Raw genomic sequence first — 22320 nt, 5'->3', positions numbered from 1 at the left:
TATTTACATGTGGCAGGACACCCAGTCATTTCTAGAACAACCACCCCCGTCATCATTTAATTTCATGACTTGTTAAGAAAAAAAAAGGTAATATATTTTCTTTTTACAGAATTAAAAAACAAATATAAATTAAGAATGTACCTTGAGGGAAGAGGCAACTCCTTAGGATATGCGTAAAATTCAAAGTTGGTAATTAATAGAATAAATAGTTTCCTTTTCAAACTATTGCATTTCATAAAAGTTACTTAAATGCCTATTCAAGATAATAACAGACTTCTGCACATATTGTTCTTCACAAACAGAATCAGGCAAAGCACCTAACTACGATGCTGAGTGGTCTGCAATGGCAAAGGCGTCTCGCTGGCAAACTCGGCACATCTCACTTACTCTGAAGCACTTTAGTGGACAAGTCTTTGTGAAGCACATTTTCACCTACCAAAAAATTGACACATAAAAGTCTTCCTTCTAAAATTTTCTGTCAGGTCATATTCTTTCTATTTACAGTTAGAATTTTAGACTCTATATTTAAACATATTAATAGAAGTTTTAAAAAGAATAAAAATAGCTTTAATTAGTATACTACAGTTAGATAAGTTCTAGCGATAAAAATAAATATGTTCTAAAATCCTTATTTCCAGAATTTATTATTTACACTAAGGCATATATATTTTTAAAGTCATTTTATTAAATATGTATTGAATAGACTCAGTTTCTGAGTGAATTTTGAAAACACAGAGAATGTACATAGCCTTCAGTCTCAAACTTCTGAAACAGAAGCCATCTAACCAGAAACCTAGGCTCTGAGAAAGTAAAACTGCTTCCCTATAGTTAGTAAAGTGTCATATTACAATATTAGAAAGGCTTGAAATTAAATATAGATAAAATTAAGTAGATAAAACCCAAGACACTATGTTATATGTATGGATAATCTGCACATATTTGTTGTTTAAAGTATTTTAAATGTTCAAGAGAATCTGACATATTTATTCTTATGAGCTGAAAAGTGTAGAAGAATTTGATTCTTATAAATAATAAAAGAATGTTACGAGAATTTGATTTACTCTAGTCATAAGCATAATTTATTCATTTTGCAAGAATTGTTTAAATACTTTAGAAGATTTTCCTTGTAACAGGTCTAAGTTTGCTCAGTTAGTTATGTGAAATCATCATAAAAAATCAACTACATTAAAATTTTCAGGGTTGAAATGTACAAAAACCTTTAAAGTTGTAAATGGAAATTATTATTTAAGGGAAAGTTATCTTGTAAACCTGAATTAATCAAATACTAGTCAAATGAAAGTGACTGTAATAATTTTATCCATGTTAAAAGATTTTTAATAGAATAAAGTTTAAGTTGAACTTACCAAGATTTCATACTTTTTGGATTTGTAACTTTACTATGCTAAATAGTAGCCTAAAACTTTTAACTTTAAAATATTCTCCTCTGTCCCTGGCTGTATAGCTTAGTTGTTTGGAGCATATAGTCCAGAGTACCGTAAGGCCTACTGTCAGGTTTGATCCCCAGCTCAGGAACATAAGGGAGGCAACCAAACAATGTTTCCCTGTCTCTCTCTCCCCCTTTCTATCTCTCTAAAAGAGCCAATGGAAACATATCCTCGGGTACGAATGAAAACAAAATTCTGTTCTGCACAAGCACTCCTTCCCTTCATACAGAAACACAGGCATCATCCTGCTTCCGAAGGAGCCCCTAACTGGCCTCGCACTTCCATTCTTTACCCCTCCAAATTAACCCTTTCACTAACTGCCAAAATGATGTGTTCAAATGAAGATCTGTCCATGCCCCTCTCCTGCTTCAAATTCTTCAGCGGCTGTCCGGTGCCTTGGCAATCAAACCCAGATTCCTCTTTCTGAGGAATCCACCACACCTGGCCCTCTGTGTACCTGCCCAGCCTCCCTCTTGCTCGCATCATACCAGCACTTACCTTTTTCCCTGTTGGACAGCTCACCTTTTACCCTTTCACCTGGCTGGCTGTTAGCCCCTTCAGAACTGAGCTCCATATTGCCTCCTCTAGGAGGGTTACACCATAGCTGCTTGCTGCTTTTTCACATCAAATTTAATAATCAGTTGACTTGTCTGTTCACATCTGAGACTCCCATAGCAGGGGCTCTGTCTTTTAAACTCTGTATTCCCAGCAGTGACCGTCATGTAGCAGGGCACTCAACAAATGTTCAATAAATAAAAGAATGGAGTTCTTTCCAATGCCACAGACAAGCTTAACTACTCAGAAAGTTTACCCAGAGAATCAGGGAAGATGGCGGCAACATAGGTGGGAGCAGAGTCCACTTCCCCTCAACGCCAGGGAAATACCTAGCTGATCTGAGGAGCAGAGCAAACAGCCAACAGTATTCCAGCATATATGAAGATCAGAGACCAAAGATAGAGGACACTGAAAGATCTGATGGTGAGACAACAAAACTAGGAGTGCTGAAAAGACTATTGTTAGACCGTGTTACACCCATAAATGTCAGCTCAAGACCAGTGAGCACAGGAGATTAAGGAGACAGCACCACTGAATCCCATTGGCATTCTACCATAGAAGTTCATACCATAAACCCAGGGAGTCAGAATAGATCAATTTAAGAAGCAGACGCTAACAAGAAGAGTCTCACAAACAAGGGGAAGACAAAGAAACAATTCCCAAATGAAAGGAAAGGAGGAAGCCTCAGAAAGAATGCTAACTGAAAAAGAGGCAAGTCAACTATCAGATACTGAGTTCAAAGCAATGGTCATCAGGAAGCTCACTGAGCTCTCTGAGCTCACAGAGAACTACCAGAAACTACAGGGAAACTAAAATGAACTCACTGCAAACTATATCAACATGAAAAAGGAAATAGAAACTATCAACAAGGGCCAAGAGGAAATGAAGAATACAATTTCTGAATTGAAGAACACAGTAGAAGGAATGAAAAGCAGACTTGATGAAGCAGAGGATCGGATCAGCGAGCTGGAGGACAAAGTAGAAAAAAACACCCAGAAAGAGCAAGAAAAGGAAAAGAGGCTCAGAAAGAATGAAGAGGCAATAAGGGAAATGCAGGACAACATGAAATGTAATAATATCCGTATAATAGGAATACCAGAAGGAGAAAAAGAAGAGCAAGGGATAGAAAACCTGTTTGAAAAGTAATGATGGAAAATTTCCCTAATCTGATGAGAGAAAAAGTCACCCAAATTCAGGAAACAGAGAGAATCCCAAGCAAGAGGAACCCAAAGAGGCCCACTGCAAGACACGTCATAATTAAAATGGCAAAATTCCAAGACAATGAGAGGATCTTAAAGGCAGCAAGGGAGAAACAGGAACTAACATCCAAGGGAGCCCCAATAAGGTTAGCAACTGACTTCTCAATGGAAACGCTCCAAACCAGAAGAGAATGGCAAAAAATACTCCATATAATGAGAAACAGAGGCCTGCAACCAAGGCTACTTTACCCAGCAAGGCTCTCAATAAAGATAGAAGGCCAAATAAAGAGTTTCCCAGACAAAAGAAGTCTAAAAGAATACAATTCCACCAAACCAGCTCTGCAAGAGATGCTAAAGGGACTGCTTTAAGGAAAGGAAGAAAAAGAGAAAGACAGAGGAACACAGGTAGGAATAAAGGCAATGAATAACTACCTTTCGATAATAACCTTAAACGTAAATGGATTAAATGCTCCAATCAAAAGACATAGAATAGCTGAATGGATAAGAAAACATGACCCACACATATGCTGCCTACAAGAGACCCATCTCAGGACAAAAGACTTACACAGACTGAAAGTGAAGGGCTGGAAACAAATTTTCCAAGCAAATGGACAGGAAAACAAAGCAGGGGTAGCAATACTCATATCAGACAAAATAGACTTCCAAAGAAGGGCCATAAAGAGAGACCCAGAAGGTCACTTCATAATACTCAAAGGAAGAATCCACCAAGAAGACATAAACATTGTAAATATATATGCACCCAACATAGGAGCACCCAAATACATTAAGAAAATCTTGGAGGACTTCAAGAAAGATATTGACAGCAACACAATTATAGTAGGGGACTTTAACACCCCACTATCAAAAATGGACAGGTCTTCCAAACAAAATATCAAGAAGGATATTGTGTCACTTAACAATACCCTAGAGGAAATGGACTTAACTGATATATATAGAGCTTTTCATCCCAAAGAGGCAAAATACACATTCTTTTCAAGTTTACATGGAACTTTCTCAAAGATAGACCACATGATAGGACACAAAGCAAGCCTCAACAAATTCAAGAAAATTGAAATCATATCAAGCATTTTCTCTGACCACAAGGGGCTGAAACTAGAAAACAACCCCAAAGGAAAAAACCCAAAACACTCAAAATCATGGAGACTGAAGAGCATGCTATTAAACAATGAATGGGTCAAGAACGAGATTAGGGAAGAAATCAAAAACTTTCTGGAAACAAATGAAAATGAAGTCACAACAACCCCAAACCTATGGGACATTGCAAAGGCAGTCCTGAGAGGGAAGTTCTTAGCAATACAGGCCTACCTTAAAAAGATAGAAACATTTCAAACAAACAACCTAACCCTACGCCTACAAGAATTCAAGGAACAACAACAAAGACAGCCCAGAGCAAGCAGAAGGAAGGAAATAACCAAGATCAGAGCAGAGTTAAATGACATAGAGACTAAAAGCACAATTCTAAGGATCAATGAATCCAGGAGCTGGTTCTTTGAAAAGATAAACAAAATCGACAAGCCTTTAAGTGGGCTCATCAAGAAAAAAAGAGAGAGGATCCAAATAAACACAATTAGAAATGAAAGAGGAGAGATTACAACTGATACCACAGAAATACAAAGGATTGTAAGAAATTACTACGAAGAACTGTATGCCAAGAAATTTGAAAACCTAGGTGAAATGGACACATTTCTAGAAAAATATAATCTTCCAAAACTGAATGAAGAAGAAGCAGAAAACCTGAACAGACCAATAACAGCAGACGAAATTGAAGCAGTCATCAAAAAACTGCCAACACACAAAAGCCCTGGACCACATGGTTTCACAGGAGAATTCTACAAAGCATTTAAGGAAGAGCTAACCCCTATCCTTCACAGACTATTCGAAAAAATCCAAAATGATGGAAGACTCCCAAACTCTTTTTATGAAGCCAGCATCATCCTAATCCCAAAACCAGATAAGGACACAACAAAGAAAGAAAACTTCAGGCCAATATCTCTGATGAACATAGATGCTAAAGTTCTCAACAAAATATTGGCAAACCGCATCCAGGAATACATTAAAAAGATCATCCAGCATGACCAAGTGGAATTCATCCCAGGGATGCAAGGATGGTACAATATTCGCAAATCAATAAACATAATACATCACATCAACAACAGCAAAGACAAAAATGACATGATCATATCAATAGATGCAGAAAAAGCATTTGATAAGGTACAGCACCCATTTCTGATAAAAACACTCACCAAAGTGGGAATACAGGGAGCATTCCTCAACATAATAAAGGCCATATATGAGCAACCTACAGCCAACATCATACTCAATGGACAAAAACTTAGAGCTTTCCCACTAAGATCAGGAACAAGACAAGGATGCCCTCTCTCACCACTCCTATTCAACATAGTATTGGAAGTCCCAGCCACAGCAATCAGACAAGAAAAAGAAATAAAAGGCATCCAAATTGGAAAGGAGGAAATGAAAGTGTCAGTGTTTGCAGATGACATGATTCTGTACATGGAAAATCCTATAGACTCCACCAAAAAACTACTCGACCTAATAAATGAATTTGGCAAAACAGCTGGATACAAAGTCAATACTCAGAAATCAAAGGCATTCCTGTATAACAACAACGAAACTGCAGAAACAGAAATCAGGAAAAAAATCCCATTTGATATAGCAACAAGAAAAATAAAGTACCTAGGAATAAAACCTAACCAAGGAGATAAAAGACCTGTACTCAGAAAACTACACAACACTGAAGAAAGGAATTAAGGAAGACACAAACAAATGGAAGTATGTACCATGCTCATGGATTGGAAGAATTAACATCATCAGAATGCCCATACTACCCAAAGCAATTTATAGATTCAATGCAATCCCTATTAAAGTACCCATGACATATTTCACACATATAGAACGAACATTTCATAAATTTATATGGAACCATAAACGACCCTGAATAGCTGCAGCAATTTTGAGTAAGAAGAACAAAGCAGGAGGGATCACAATACCTGATATCAAACTGTACTACAAGGCCACTGTAATCAAAACAGCCTGGTACTGGCATAAAAACAGGCACATAGACGAATGGAACAGAACAGAGAGCCCAGAAATAAACTCAAGTCTTTATGGTCAATTAATATTTGACAAAGGAGGCAGGAGCATAAAATGGAGCAAAAACAGCCTCTTCAACAGATGGTGTTGGGAGATCTGGACAGCTACATGCAAAAAAATGAAACTTGATCACCAACTTACGCCATACACAAAAATAAACTCAAGATGGATAAAAGACTTAAATATAAGTTGTAACACCATAAAAGTCCTTGAGGACAACATTGGCAGGAAAATCTCAGACATTCCACACAGCAACATCCTCACAGACATGTCCCCTAAAGTAAGGGACATAAAGGAAAGAATAAACAAATGGGACCTCATCAAAATAAAAAGCTTCTGCATGGCTAAAGAAAACAGCACCAAATTACAAAGAGAACCAACAGTATGGGAAAACATATTTGCCAATGATACCTCAGACAAGGGCCTGATCTCCAAAATATATAAAGAACTCACACAACTGCACTCCAGGAAGACAAACAACCCAATGAAAAAATGGGCAAAGGACTTGAACAGACACTTCTCCAAGGAAGACATACAGAGGGCCCAGAGACATATGAAAAGATGCTCAGCATCACCAGCCATCAGAGAGATGCAAATTAAACCCACAATGAGGTACCATCTCACACCAGTCAGAGTGGCCAGCATAAACAAATCCACAAACAAATGTTGGAGATGATGCGGAGAAATGGGAACCCTAGTGCACTGTCGGTGGGAATGCAGACTGGTGAGGCCACTGTGGAAAACAGTATGGAATTTCCTCAGAAAACTAAAAATGGAACTGCCCTTTGACCCAGCAATTCTGCTGATGGGATTATACCCTAAGAACCCTGAAACACCAATCCAAAAGAACCTGTGCACCCCAATGTTCATAGCAGAACAATTTACAATAGCCAAGTACTGGAAGCAACCTAAGTGCCCATCAGCAAACGAGTGGATCCAAAAACTATGGTATATTTACACAATGGAATTCTATGCAGCAGAGAGAAAGAAGGAGCTTATACCCTTTGCAACAGCATGGATGGAACTGGAGAGCATTATGCTAAGTGAAATAAGCCAGGCGGTGAGGGACAAATACCATATGATCTCACCTTTAACTGGAACATAATCAACAAAAGAAAAAGCAAACAAAATACAACCAGAGACATTGAGGTTGGGAACAGTCTAGCAGTGGCCAGGGGGGAGTGGGGTGGGGACAGTGGGAAGAGGGGATTGCAGGAACTATTATAAAGGACACATGGACAAAATCGGGGGGGATGGTGGGAGTGGGGGAGGGAGGTGGGTTCAGCTGGGGTGGGGGGGAGGGAAGGGGAGAAAAGGCATAGAACTGTAATTGAATAACAATAAAAATTTTAAAAAAAAGAAAAGAAAAAGAAAGTTTACCCAGAGACCTTGCCTTGCTAAAGACCAAAGCAGTTGAGAACTAACTGTCCTCACCTCATTTTCAGGACTGAAGGAATGAAGTAAGGCTGAAAGAGATGCCTGAGACCCACCCACAAAGCAGGTCAAGGGCATATTTTGTGAGTTGTGTGTATATGCTTGTGGAGCTTAGTGGACACCAAGGTTTTCCAGATCCTCTCTATAACTTCATAGTTTGGAAGGAGAAATGCTATCTGTAAGAAATAGTTTGCAACACAGCTCTCATTTTTGTAAAACCCACACATACCAACAGCAAGGCCAGCTAGAAAAGCTGCACCTCGGCACGACATGTCAAGGTGGACCGGCCTGTCTATATCCTCATTAATCAGGTCTGAAGTCATCTGCATTACAAAACTGTTCTTACAAACTCCTCCATCTGCCCTGTGGGAAGCAAGATATTTGAGATAAATTACCATAACAAGAGCATAAAAACATTTTTTTAAAAGGTCACTTTTTTTTAGGTCTTTGGTTTTACTTTTTAATTCTAAAAGTGTATCACTTAACATTGAGGACCTTGCTAAGCAATCTTGAAACATCTTTCCTTATTCCTGCCATCAGTCTTCCCACCTGCTCTGCTTGTCCTGGGACTGGTCCAAAACAGGCTGCGCAGACTAAGCCAACATAAGAATTCATCTGGACATGCTAGCAAAGACAATGTGACACTTCCATGCCAAAAGAACAGCCACATATCCAAGAAAGATATTTTAAAGATTTTTATAATATACATAAGGGTACTAAGATCCTCCCAAATTCCATATTGTGTTATATTCTCCATAAATCCAAAATCCACTTTCTTTTCTAAATTCCTATGACTAAGAATTTTCTTGCAAAGAAACTAGGTTTAAGTTCTTTTTGAAATCTTGAATAACCATAATGATGAAAATACTAATAGCAGCTACCACTGACTTCTAATTTCTAATTAAATTACTAGGAATAAAGTTTACATACCGGATTTTTGTTACAGGAATATGAATCTCTTTCTGCATCACCTCGTACAACTGTTTGTTTCTAGTTAAAAAAAAATAAGGTAGCTATTTAGAGGAAATTGAAATCATAGTAATTCTCTATTTTTTCTAAGCTGGAAAACTAAAAACTGTGGTTTTATTTGCATGATATATATAAAATATGCAAAGAAAGAATTACAGAAGTACATTATGCTAACTGCAAGTAGATAACAGATGCTCAAACTGAGGCTCAGGGCCTTGTGCTTTTCACCTCGCTACGAAAGAGCATAATTTTTATTTTTGAACTGAATTTTATCTATAACCATTCATACAAATAAAAGTATAAAGCCAGAATCCATTTAATAGATAGCTATTAAGAAACATGCCATAAATAACATCTAATAGAATTCACCAAATGTAAAAATAATCATTTCATAATCACGGGAAATGTTAAACATTAAAATGTTCCATATTTACAACAGGCACATTCTTAGTTTTAATAAGCTACACCTACCCCATCACAAAAAGAGCAGAAAAATATATGTGAAGATGAATTCTGATGATTCAATCTTTGAGTCTCACAGAAGCATATTCAAATTCTCCTTTATGAATAAAGATACAAAAACCTTTGGAAGTCCAAATTTTGAATCTTTAATTCTTAGGAAATTGGATATATTTTTAAAAATCATTAAATTGCCCTGGCTGGTATAGCTCAGTGGATTGAACATGGACCTGCAAACCAAAGGGTCACCAGTTCAACTCCCAGTCAGGGCACATGCCTGGGTTGCGGGCCAGGTCCCCAGTAGGGGGTGCATGAGAGGCAACCACAGACTGATGTTTCTCTCCCTCTCTTTCTCTCTCCCTTACCCTCTCTCTAAAAATAAATAAAATATTCAAAATACGAATAAAAATCATTAAATTGCCCTGACCAGTGTGGCTTAGTTGGTTGGGCATCATCCTGCAAAGCAAAAGGTCACCAGTCCAATTCCCGGTCAGGACACATACCTGGGTTGAAGGTTCAAGAGGTAACTGATCGATGTTTCTCTCTCACATCAATGTTTCTCTTTCTCTCTCTCTCTGTCGCTGTCTATTTCCTTCCCTCCCTTCCTGCCTTCCCCTCTGTCTAAAAATGAATTCATAAAATCTTTTTTAAAAAATTAAAAAAGAAAAAATCATTATATCAAACCTAAAGTGATACCGGTACTATTTAATATGAAAAATAAGAGATGCTATGAAAATTAGCAGTAAGAACATATTATGTCAAATGTAGCACGAATTAAACTAAATGTATAAACCCTCAATATTAAGAAATTTCCAGTCTCATAGAAATTTTTTAAAAATTTTTTAAAAAGCTTTATTGAGACATTTCTATACTCTCAAAAAGTTATTCTGACACTTGTTAAAATGGTAAGGATAACTTTATTCATAACTACTGCAACAGGTGTCAAAACTATCACAATAGGGGAGAGAGATCATGGCAATACAAAAATGGGAGAGAAATGAGTTTAGAGCAGGTTCTGGTACCTGAAAGCTATAGACTCCAATATTGCTCGTACAAGATGGTATTTACTAGTGGAAGGCTTCAAACCCATGAAAGAGGCACATGCACAGGGGTCATTTAATGGAACCTAAAGTAAGAGATAGTAAGAATATATTATTATTGTTCTAAATTACATCTGTAGACTTAAAGACATATTTACACTAAGGACATGGACATTTTCTTCTTTTTTTAAAATTTTTATTCTTATTCAATTATAGTTGTCTGCATTTTCTCCCCATCCCTCCACCCCAACCCAGCCAAACCCACCTCGCTCCCCCACCTCCACCCTCCCCCTTGATTTTGTCCATGTGTCCTTTATAGTAGTTCCTGTAAACCCCTCTCCCCACTGTCCCCTCCCCACTCCCCTCTGGCTATTGTTAGATTGTTCTTAACTTCAGTGTCTCTGGTTATATTTTGTTTGCTTTTTTCTCTTGTTGATTATGTGGCATGAACATTTTTTTAAATCCCTATTAAAGTAGTTTTAAAATAAATGATAACCCAAAAATGTATTAAATATTATGATAACTTTTTAACAGGACTTAAGCAAGTTTGAGTGACTGATATTGGGCTCAGCCGATCCTTGTGTTTGAGCTCATACCAAGGAAAGGGACTGAAACACAGAGTAACAAATTATTAAAGGCCTAGCTTTATAAATGAGGAAAATGAGAAGCAATCCTGGTATTCCTTCCTTTTCTCCAACTGTAAAGTTTTTACACTGAAATTGTTTACTAAGTAAAGTAGCTTTTTGAGGACATAAATTAGACTCAAGAAAAAGAACAATAATGCAAAAAAATGTGGTTTTCAGTGTCATAACTTATATCCAATATGTTGTCAGACACTCAGGCTAAGGTCAATTTCTTAGCTTATAGTCTTATTGCCTAGTATGAGAAATGACCCAGCCTAACATCTGTCTTGAAAAGAGTCAAAATCTTGCCCTAGCTGGTGTGGCTCAGTGAATCCAGCCTGCAAACCAAAGGGTCACCAGTTCGATTCCCAGTCAGGGCACATGCCTGGGTTGCAGGCGAGCCCTGGGTTGCCAGTGGAGTGGGGGGCATGTGAGAGGCAACCACACATTGATGTTTCTCTCCCTCTCTCCCTCCCTTCCCCTCTCTGTAAAAATAAATAAATAAAATGTAAAAAAAAAAAAAAAACCAGAAGAGTTCCAACACTCCTACTACATAAGGTCGTGACAGGGACATGCGGGTGCTGCCAGGAACTGATGGTCCCTAGAAGAGGGACCTGCTACCTAGCAGAGCACTGACATATCCCCTGTTTACCCGGAATACTACCTACTGCCTCTTCTCCCAATTAATCCTACTCCCTTCCAAATTGCTCAGCTCCCTCTGGTAAAGCTCCTGACCCCAGACAGCAGGCCACGTCTCCAATGATACATTTCTATGGGAGCCTCTAACTTCCTATCATATCATGTGGCACAGTTTATAATTACATATATTTGTGTGATTGTTGAAACTCCATTTAGCACTGTATCGGGCTCTCCACACGGGATCAATACCCATCTGTTGATTGATATGCATTTATTGAATCAATGAACAAACAATGTTTTGTAATTACTTAACTGAAGAAATTCTACATTACATCTTATCTTTACTATAGCTATGATTTTTCCTCCTATTGTGAATTTATCTAGATAATTTTCAAATTCAATAATGTCTTTTGATGTTTCACTCAGTAAAAGTTGATTTACACAGGAAAGCTGGTCTCTATCAGGTGATATGATCCTGTAAAACAAAGATAAGTCAGACTCTGCCAGTTCACTTAGTCCCTAGTATGCTATGGGGTTTCTTTGCATAAAAACTACTTCTTCTGATATACTACATAAAATTCTGGTAAATATGGCCTGAAATCATTTTTGTACAAATAACTGTGAACGTGACTTACCATTAATAATAGGCCAATTTGAGGAGTAATAAAGTCCATAGAAACTTAAAAATGTCATTATACGTTATAATGTCTCTGTATTATTTAGTCCAAGTGAATCTCTCTTTGGGATGATACAGTAGAAGAAAAACTGGGCAGGTCCTTTTAAGGGCCCGGTCACAACTTGCCAGGGCAGACAGCTTCCAGCCACACCTCTAATACGTCATCGCCAATCCCATCAAGTGAGCCTCCCAGAACCACCAACCAACTAGGAACAACAAGACTCGGCCAAGTTCTGTTTGGCACCATAGGTAAAACTAGTAGACTCCAGCCCAGAGCACAGACTATCTGCCCCCAGCAGGCCATTGTCACCAATGAGATAGATGTCAGCCTAACCTGCTGGGACTTGCGGGATGGTTAATGGGAAACTGCCTTTTGCCCTAGTCAACCTAGACCTGAAAGGCGTGCTCCGCCGGCACCTGCGGCGCACTTCTGTCGGCACAGTGTTTTTGCTTCACCGTGAACGGGTGTGGCAGGGTGGTTAGAACATGGACTCTGGAGTCAGACGCTTGGTTCCTAAAATCAGATCTGCCCCTCAGTAGCTCTGTGAGACTGAGCAAGTGATTTAACAGCTCTAAATCTTAACTTTCCTGATCTTCAGAAAGAGATGATAAGAGTATCTTGAATCTTGTTGAGTTACTGAGGAGTAAATGGGATAATGTATGTAAAGAACTTAGAACAGAGTACGAATTCATAGTAAGGTTAGCTACCACTACAATTTTTATTTTTTTATTATTACTTTTATTTTTTACCCAAACCCTTCCCACTACTACTTTCTTCATAGCCTTTTCACTGCACCTTCTGAATATGTCCTTCTATTGTTAAATAAATTCCCCCTAACCCTTAACGAATTCTGAGAAGCTCCCTACACTTATTTTGTGGTTGCTGTAACAAACTTGGCTCTGAGTTGGGAAAACGGCTTTAGCCATAGCTATTTGGTGTAGGTTCCCAGACTTGCACAGCACAAGGACCAGAAGGAAATTGTACTAACCTGTCCAACCACTCTAGGCCACTGTGTACCTGCTGTTAACAGACACTACCCTTCCGCCCATATGTGCTGAGGTCCACATCAACATCATGCTGTACTTCCCTTCACCTTCCCACTGCTCAGACACTGTAGTCGCCCACAGAACCAGAGACGGCATTCACGGTACTTGCTGGCCACATCCCATCCTAAGTAAACTGTTTGAATTCACAGGCCCTGTTTTCTAAAACAGCCAAATCTCGTGCCCCAGTCCCACTGCCACTACCCCAACTGTAAGGAGTGAGCACACCTAACTCAAAGTCTGTTTAAAGCTTGAAAAAACAAGGTAGTCCTATCCGATTCCCTTCCCTGGAAATCTGAACTAGGAAAACACTGAGAAAAGGATCATCAATGGGAACTAATGGATAAAATCAAAAGGATGCACAAGGTGGAAAAATATTGTGCGTATTTATAAATTATGAAGAAGAAAGCATAAGGAAATAATAACAGTTAAGCAGAACTTATGAGGAAGAAAGGATACAGAGCAAAGCTGATACTGAGAAGAGAAAAGCAGACCCACAGAGAAACAGGAACCACAAAGAACACTCAGAACTGCACGGCTGGTTGCCAACTCTTCTAATCCCAGTCCTCAGGAGGACATGAACAAAGCAGCTCCCCTCTGGGGGGACTTAAATAAGCCTGTTTCTTACGGCAGAACTCACCCTCTGAAGACTGACACTGGGCTCACAGTCCTGTCCACTCTACTACTGCCACCAACACAGTAACTTTAATGTCAAGTACACAACCACAGATTCTAGCCTCTGATACCTCTCATGAACACTCTGAGTATCCCTCTCCCCAGACCACAGCCCTGCTAGAGCAAAGCCACAATGACTGCACCAGTCGATGCCAACCTGCGTCCTGCTGGATGCTCCCATGCACCCTTTCTGCCATTCCCTGAAGTAGCTGTTCCAGACACCCTCACTCTCCTCAAAGTTTCCCTGATGACCCTTCCTTAGCGGACTTTCTTGAGATATATGGCTATGAGGAGCCTTTAACATCCTGTCCTCCATTATCCACAGCTGTGACAATATTCTAAATGTATCACAGATAATTGTGTCTTCCTTCCTTCCCACCCCCTATCCCTCATTTCTCTAGCTGTTGTTATAGACAGCTTATAGGCGATCTCTCTCCTATGTACCAAACAGCTTATCATCAACACACTATTGTTCTTTGCATTAACTTTGGTTTCCAGTTTGGACTTTCATTTTACACTGGAAAATATTGGGCTTTGCAGGCTTCCCTCTCCCCTCCCCACCTCACATATTGCCAGGTTGCACTCATGACAGAACAGGGATATTTTGTTATCAACATGAAATTTAAAACCTCCTCTGTAATAGTTTTCTCTAATCTTCTGGGCTTCACCAATACTTAATTTTTTTATTACATATGATTTTTACAGGTATATGAACTGATGGAGAAGTGAAATACAGAGTTGCCAAGATAAAGTCACTAAGTCTACCAGCACATTTTTAAAAATGGGAAGAATCCATAGTAACCTAATTAAATCCTACCTTTACTGATAACTATGCATCTAATCTTCCTCCTTAAACTTCAATCACATAAATCTGCTTCACTTCCTGTCCTGTCCTGGATGATATTTTAGTCGCTTCACACCATCCTGAAGAGGAAGCAATGCACACGCCATACGCAGTTTATAAACTTCAGAGTACAGTATATAAAAGAAAAGGATTGCCGGTCAAGATGGAGGTATAGGTAGACACACTGTGCCTCCTAACACAACCAAAAGAGGGAAAACAACCAATTTAAAAACAAAAACCAACCAGAACTGCCAGAAAATCAAACTGTATGGAAGTCTAACAACTAAGGAGTTAAGGAAACATTCATCCAGACCAGTAGGAGGGGCAGAGACAGGCAGTCGGGCAGAAAGGACTCGCAGCAAGATGGCAGCTGGCAGAGCAGGAGGTCCCACATTTGCGGGTGGTCCCACATTTGTGTGCAGATAAACTGGGGGGAACAACTGGGGAGCGAGACAGACCATGCAACCCAGGGTTCCAGTAAGGGTAAATAAAGCCTCAAAACCTCTGACTGAAAAAACCTATGAGAATTGTAGCAGCGAGAGAAACTCCCAGACTCACAGGAGAGTTCACTGGAGACTCCCAGGGGGTCCTAGCATATACACAAACCACCCACCCAGGAATCAGCACCAGAGGGCCCAATTTGCTTGTGGGTACTGGGGGAAGTGACTGAAAACCTCTGAGAGCCGAGCAGGTGGCATTGTTCCCTGTCTAACCCCTTCCCCACATACAGTGCCACAACTCAGCAAAGTGGGTTGCCCCACCCAGGCGAATACCTAAGGCTCCACACCCCTTACTACATAACAGGTGTGCTGAAACAAAGAAATATGCCCAAATGACAGAACAGATCAAAGCTCCAGAAAAAATACAACTAAGCAATGGATAGCCAACCTATCAGATGCACAGTTCAAAACACTGGTAATCAGGATGCTCACAGAAATGGTTGAGTATGATCACAAAATAGAAGAAAGAGTGAAGGTTATGAAAAGTGAAACAAAGGAAAATGCACAGGGAACTGATGCACAGTGACGGGAAAGAAACTGGGACTCAAATCAACAGTTTGGACCAGAAGGAAGAAATAAACATTCAACCAGAACAGAATGAAGAAACAAGAATTCAAAAAATTGAGGAGAGGCTTAGGAACCTACAGGATAACATTAAACATTCCAACATCTGAATCATAGGAGTGCCAGAAGGAGAAGAGGAAGAGCAAGAAATTGAATACTTATTTGAACAAGTAATGAAGAAGAAGTTCCCCAATCTGACAAAGGAAATAGACTTCCAGGAAGTCCAGGAAGCTCAGAGTCCCAAAGAAGTAGGACCCAAGGAAGCACACACCAAGGCACGTCATAATTACATTAGCCAAGATTAAAGATAAGGAGAGAATCTTTTTTTAATACTTATTTTAAAATTTTTATTGTTACTCAATTACAGTTGTCTGTATTTTCTCCCCATCCCTCCACCCCACCCCAGCCAAACCCACCTCCACCCCTACCTTCACCCTCCCCCTTGATTTTGTCCATGTATCCTTTACAGTAGTTCCTGTAAACCCCTCTCCCCACTGTCCCCTCCCCACTCCCCTCTGGCTACTAGGAGAGAATCTTAAAAGCAGCAAGGGAAAAGGACACAGTTACCTACAAAGAAGTTCCCATAAGACTGTCAGCTGATTTCTCAAAAGAAACCTTGCAGGCAAGAAGAGGCTGGAAAGAAGTATTTGAAGTCATGAAAGACAAGGACCTACATCCATGATTACTCTATCCAGCAAAGCTATCATTTAGAACAGAAGGGCAAATAAATGCTTCCCAGATCAGGTCAAGTTAAAGGAGTTCATCATCCCTGAGACCTTATTCTATGAAATGATAAAGGGACTGATCTAAGAAAAATAAGTACATCAGAAACTATAAACAGTAAAATGACAACAAACAACTATCAACAACTAAAAAAACAAAAACAAACTAAGCAAACAACTAGAACAGGAAGAGAATCCCAGAAATGGAGATCACATGGAGGGTTATCAGTGGGAAGCAGGAGGGAAGAGAATGGGGGGAAGGTACAGGGAATAAGTAGCATAAATGGTAGGTACAAAATAGACAGGGGGAGGGTAAGAATAGTATAAGAAATGTAGAAGCCAAAGAACTTATATGTACGATCTGTGGACATGAACTAAGGGGGGTAATGCAGGTGGGAGGGGAGGTGCAGGGCAGAGGGGGAAAAGGGGCATGGAATAGGACAACTGTAATAGCATAATCAATAAAATATATTTTTTAAAAAATTATCACATATAGTGAAGTAACACTTGTTTAAAAATCTAATTTGGCAATATGGTATTTTTAGAGATTTAAAGCATTCTGATCTAATTGTTTTTCACCAGCTTCTAAATTCTATGATCCAAACTTTAAAATTTTGAACTCTTTTGTAACTGATTTTTTATAACACAGTAAGCAAGTAAGCAATGGACTAGAAGGAAAAGAAAATTTTAGTTTTTGAAAGGAAAAATATACTACACTTGATCTCAGCCAAAAGGCCAAGAAGTGATGGAAGGAAAAATATTTAGAAGGGGATTAAAAAGACTGGTATAGGCTTTCCCAAAAAAATAAGAAAGTAAAGAAAATTTTTTCATAGTAATATACCTCAAAAGAGTTTTTTAAAAAGTCTTTGTAACAATATGCTAATGTTAAATGTAGTATCACAGATCTTTCAATAAAATACAAAGTTAAGTATTACAAAATCAAGTCTTTTATTGGACTCATTTTTTTGATTAGGCAAAGTTAGCAATAATCTATCACAATAAGAAATTTGATTTTTTTAAAATGAAATAAGCTCCTTCTTTCTCTCTGCTGTGTAGAATTCCATTGTGTAAATGTACCATAGTTTTTGGAAAGAAGGAGCTTATACCCTTTGCAATGGCATGGATGGAACTGGAGAGCATTATGCTAAGTGAAATAAGCCAGGCAGTGAGGGACAGATACCATATGATCTCACCTTTAACTGGAACATAATCAACAAAAGAAAAAAGCAAACAAAAATATAACCAGAGACATTGAAATTAAGAACAATGTAACAATAGCCAGAGGGGAGTGGGGAGGGGATAGTGGGGAGAGGGGTCTATAGGAGCTACTATAAAGGACACAAGGACAAAATCAAGGGGGAGGGAGAAGGTGGGGGGGTTTGGCTGGGGGGGGTGGAGGGATGGGGAGAAAATGCAGACAATTGTAACTGAATAAAAATAAAAAGAAAGATGAATTTTTAAAAAATAAAATAAAGAACAAACTGCCAGTAAGCAGAGGGGAGGGGGGAGAGGGGTAATGGGGGATAATAGGAGAAGGGCCATCAAAGAACATGTATAAAGGATACATGGACAAAGCCAAAGGGGGTAGGTTCAAGAGGGGGAGGAGGGGTGGAGGGCCATGGTGGGTTGAAAATGGAGACAACTGTATGTGAACAACATAAAAATAGTGTTTAATATAACTAATAAAGAATTGCAAAATATACACATGCAGATGTTGGGGGAGGCACATGTGTGTACCTTTCCATTATATTTCTAAATTTCAATGATACACTTCCTCTATAAGCACTGATATATTTCTCTCCACTGGGAAATGCCTATTTTGGTCATGATAAAATAACCCTAGGTCTGCCCTGACTGGTGTCGCTCAGTGAGTTGAGCATCATCCCGCAAAGCAAAAGGTCAATTCCCAGTCAGGGCACATGCCTGGGTTTCAGGCTAGGTCATAGGTTGGGGGGGTGTGAGAGGCAACCAATGGATGTTTCTCTTGCACATCAAGGTTTCTCTCTGTCTCTTTTTCCCTCTCTTCCCCTTTCTCTAAAAAATATTTAAAAAAATAAAATATTTATCTTAAAAAAGTAATCCTAGGTCTTATGTAAAAGTTCTATGAAAACCTGCCAACTTTAGTTTCCACAGGGAAAAAGTTCTAAGCAAAAGCCAAATGAATTTGCTATGGTCTCTGATAGAATTCATACTATGTTAAATTATAGTTTCTCAGCCCTAGAATGTACCTTTCACTTTAGTTCTGTTGAGTGCCCAAATTTTCAGGTAAGAAAGTGATAGATACATAATTTTATGTGTGAGTATGAGGAGAGAATGTTTAATTGCCATTAAATATTTTTTACATACCTGCAATCCACTAAAAGATGGAACAAAATAAACTCCTTCAGAATCTTCCAAACTTTTGGCCATATTTTCAGTCTCAGCAGCATCTGTGAAAAGATCTGTGAACACAAAAACAAATAAACAAACAAAAACAAAATGAAGGTGTTGGGGAGGGACAACGAATTATGTTATATGATTAGTGTTTACTGCACCAACATTTATTATAAATTTAATATGAAAGGTAACTCACTTGAAAGAGCCAATACAAAGGCCAATCCACTCTCATACTATCTGGGTTATATGAGGACCAGTTGATAATAATTATAAATTTTACTCAAAATGACAGTTATCAGAACTATAAATCATGTTCACTTGGTCAAAAGGTCCAGGTAACACATCAAAATGTCTGTAGCACTTTAAAAACTAATATTAAAAAGACAACATTGGTTTTGAAATCTATACTTACAAAATATCATGTTCAAATGCCTAAATTTTTAAATCAGAATGTGGAAAACATACTAGATGGCCGGTTTAAGGAACATGTTTGGTAACAGATGAAGAAATGGGAAAAAAATCGAGTTTATCCACATTCTTCACTGATTGTTTCATTCCTGTTTGAAGAATTAACTTTGTCTGAAAAATCTTCCACTTAAACTGTTCTCGAAGGAGCTTATCGATTGAAGAGTCTTTTGGGGTAAATAGACTTTATTCTGTCTCTCCCACTGAATACAATTAAGACTCCTGGATGGGCCCTGGCTGGTGTGGCTCAGTGGATTGAGTACCGGCCTGTGAACCAAAGGGTTGCCAGTTCAATTCCCAATTAGGGCACATGCCTGGGCTGTGGGCCAGGTCCACAGTGGGGGACACAAGAGGCAACCATACATTGATGTTTCTCTCCCTCTCTTTCTCCCTCCATGCCTCTCTAAAAATAAATAAATAAAATCTTTAAAAAAAAAAAAGAATCCTGGATGGAATTCATGGACAAATGACCTAAGGGCCAGACGAATAACCCAGCAGGCTGACAGTGGAACTCTTTAAGTACCACCAAGCCAGCAGAAATTTTCCTGCTATTTTACTTCTTCTGCAATATTCCAGCCTGGACTCAGAGACAGCCTGAAACCAGAAATGTGGGTCTATACACTGGGTGCAAATAAACCTCCTCTTTCTGGTCTGAGGAGCAGGAGTCAGAGGTCTCTATAGAACACAGAGTGGGGGAATTACCCCTTTTTATGTGTGTGTGTGTTTTTCATTCTACCTGAACAAGAGAAGAGGAAGGCAGGGGAAGCGGGGGAGGGGGGGAAAGAGAGAGAGAGAGAGAATAGAGCCTCAGGGATCAGTAGGAAAATGTCTAATATTTGTCATTTAAATTCCAGAAGAAGACAAACAATGCACTTCAGAAAAGCTATGTGAAGAAAAAAAATGTCTGTAGACTTCCCACAGAACAATAAAATAAACTATTGATCACATACAAAAACATGAGCTGAATCTCAAAGACATTATGCTGAGTGAGAGAAACAATCCCAACTGATTATACACTTAATGAATCCCGTCACTGTCTTTGATATTATGGAGGAAGTAAAAGTGTAGGGATGGAGAAAAGATTAATTGCTGCTAAAGATTAGATTGGGATAGGGATTGACTATGAGGAGTGACACCAGGTAATTTGGGGGATGATGAAAGTGTTTAGTGCAACAGTCATGTTCCTGATTGTGGTAGTGGTCATTCAGTCTATACAGTTCTTAAAATCAATAGAACTACACACCAAAATACCACACCAAACACAACCACTATAAACATATAGATATAGTATATGGATATAGATAGATATGAAGACAGATTGAGTATGATGGTGGTTCCACAGATTTATATTTTGTTAACACTCATTGAATGCCTTAAAAGGTGAATTTATTGTATGTAAATTAAACCTCAATACAATCAATTTAAAATAATTTTTTCTCAAAATGAAGAAAAGAGATTCACCTTTATTCATAATCAGAAAAACATCATTTAAACATTGAGATGTAAAGATGGAGGCGTAGGTAGACACATTTGCCCTCTCACACAACCAAAAGAAGGACAACAACAATTTAAAAACAAGAAACAACCAGAACTGACAGAAAATTGAACTGGATGGAAGTCCAACACCAAGGAGATAAAGAAGAAACATTCATCCAGACCAGCAGGAGGGGCGGAGATGGGCAGCGGGGGGGGGGGGGGGGGGGCGGGGCGGAGAGGACTCGTGGCAAGGCTGCAGCTGGCAGACTCAGAGAGATGGCGGATTGTGGAATGGGACAGGCCAGGCTGCAGCTAGCAGACCCCACAAGGTGGTGGCTGGCAGACCCTGCGGCCCCACATTTGCGCATAGATAAACCGGGAGAAACAGCGGGGGAGCAAAGCAGACCCTGCAACCCAGGGCTCCAGAGAGGGGAAATAAAGCCTCAAACCTCTGATTGAAAACACCAGTGGGGGTTGAGGCGGCAGAAGGAGAAACTCCCAGCCTCACAGGAGGATTCCTTGGAGACACCCACAGGGGTGAGCCCACCCACTCGGGAATCAGCACCAGAGGGGCCCAGTTTGATTGTGGGTAGCGGAGGGAGGGACTGAAATCTGGCAGAGAGTGGAGCAAGTGCCCTTGCTCCCTCTCAGCCCCTCCCCCATGTACAGCATCACAGCAAAGCGACCAGCATTACCCCTCCCTGGTGAACACCTAAGGCTCTGCCCCTTTAAGTAACAGAGGCACCAAGACAAAAAAAAAAAATGGCCCAAATGAAAGAACAGATCAAAGCTCCAGAAAAAATACAACTAAGCAACGAAGAGGTAGCCAACCTATCAGATGCACAGTTCAAAACACTGGTAATCAGGAAGCTCACAGAATTGGTTGAATTTGGTCGCAAATTAGATGAAAAATGAAGGCTATGCTAAGAGAAACAAAGGAAAATGTACAGGGAACCAATAGATGGGAAGGAAACTGGGACTCAAATCAACGATGTGGACCAGAAGGAAGAAAGAAACATCTAACCAGAAAAGAATGAAGAAACAATAATTCAAAAAAAAGAGGAGAGGTTTAGGAACCTCCAGGACATCTTTAAACGTTCCAACATCCGAATTATAGGGGTACCAGAAGGAGAAGAGGAAGAACAAAAAATTGAAAACTTATTTGAACAAATAATGAAGGAGAACTTCCCTAATCTGGCAAAGGAAATAGACTTCCAGGAAGTCCAGGAAGCTCAGAGAGTCCCAAAGAAGCTGGACCCAAGGAGGAACACACCAAGGCACATCATCATTACATTCCCCAAGATGAAAGAGAAGCAGAGAATCTTAGAAGCAGCAAGAGAAAAGGACACAGTTACCTACAAAGGAGTTCCCATAAGACTGTCAGCTGATGTCTCAAAAGAGACCTTACAGGCAAGAAGGGGCTGGAAAGAAGTATTCCAAGTCATGAAAGGCAAGGGCCTACATCCAAGATTACTGTATCCAG

At 39.4% G+C, this 22320-nt stretch overlaps 1 protein-coding gene and 1 pseudogene across 4 annotated transcripts in view; both read right to left on the bottom strand.

Annotated features, from left to right (window-relative positions):
* Positions 1 to 22320, bottom strand: part of GK5 (glycerol kinase 5) — a 133797-nt gene that overhangs the window by 3109 nt on the left and 108368 nt on the right. For 3 of the 4 annotated variants that reach the window (XM_024577880.4, XM_024577882.4, XM_024577883.4), the window contains 4 exons: positions 18867 to 18961; positions 10216 to 10319; positions 8696 to 8755; positions 7995 to 8128 (listed from right to left, as the gene is read on the bottom strand). In XM_024577880.4, coding sequence (XP_024433648.1) covers positions 7995 to 8128; positions 8696 to 8755; positions 10216 to 10319; positions 18867 to 18961 — 393 coding nt within the window. Of the gene's footprint in view, positions 1 to 141; positions 162 to 7994; positions 8129 to 8695; positions 8756 to 10215; positions 10320 to 18866; positions 18962 to 22320 lie in introns of all 4 variants that reach the window. The other variant, XM_045185840.3, reaches the window with a different exon arrangement.
* LOC112320702 (U2 spliceosomal RNA) lies at positions 17184 to 17267 on the bottom strand (annotated as a pseudogene).

This window comes from Desmodus rotundus, chromosome 2 (genome assembly GCF_022682495.2).
Source record: "Desmodus rotundus isolate HL8 chromosome 2, HLdesRot8A.1, whole genome shotgun sequence".
Classification (NCBI taxonomy): domain Eukaryota; kingdom Metazoa; phylum Chordata; class Mammalia; order Chiroptera; family Phyllostomidae; genus Desmodus; species Desmodus rotundus.
The sequence above is the reverse complement of the archived record's forward strand: the minus strand, read 5'-3'. Positions and strand labels throughout refer to the sequence as shown.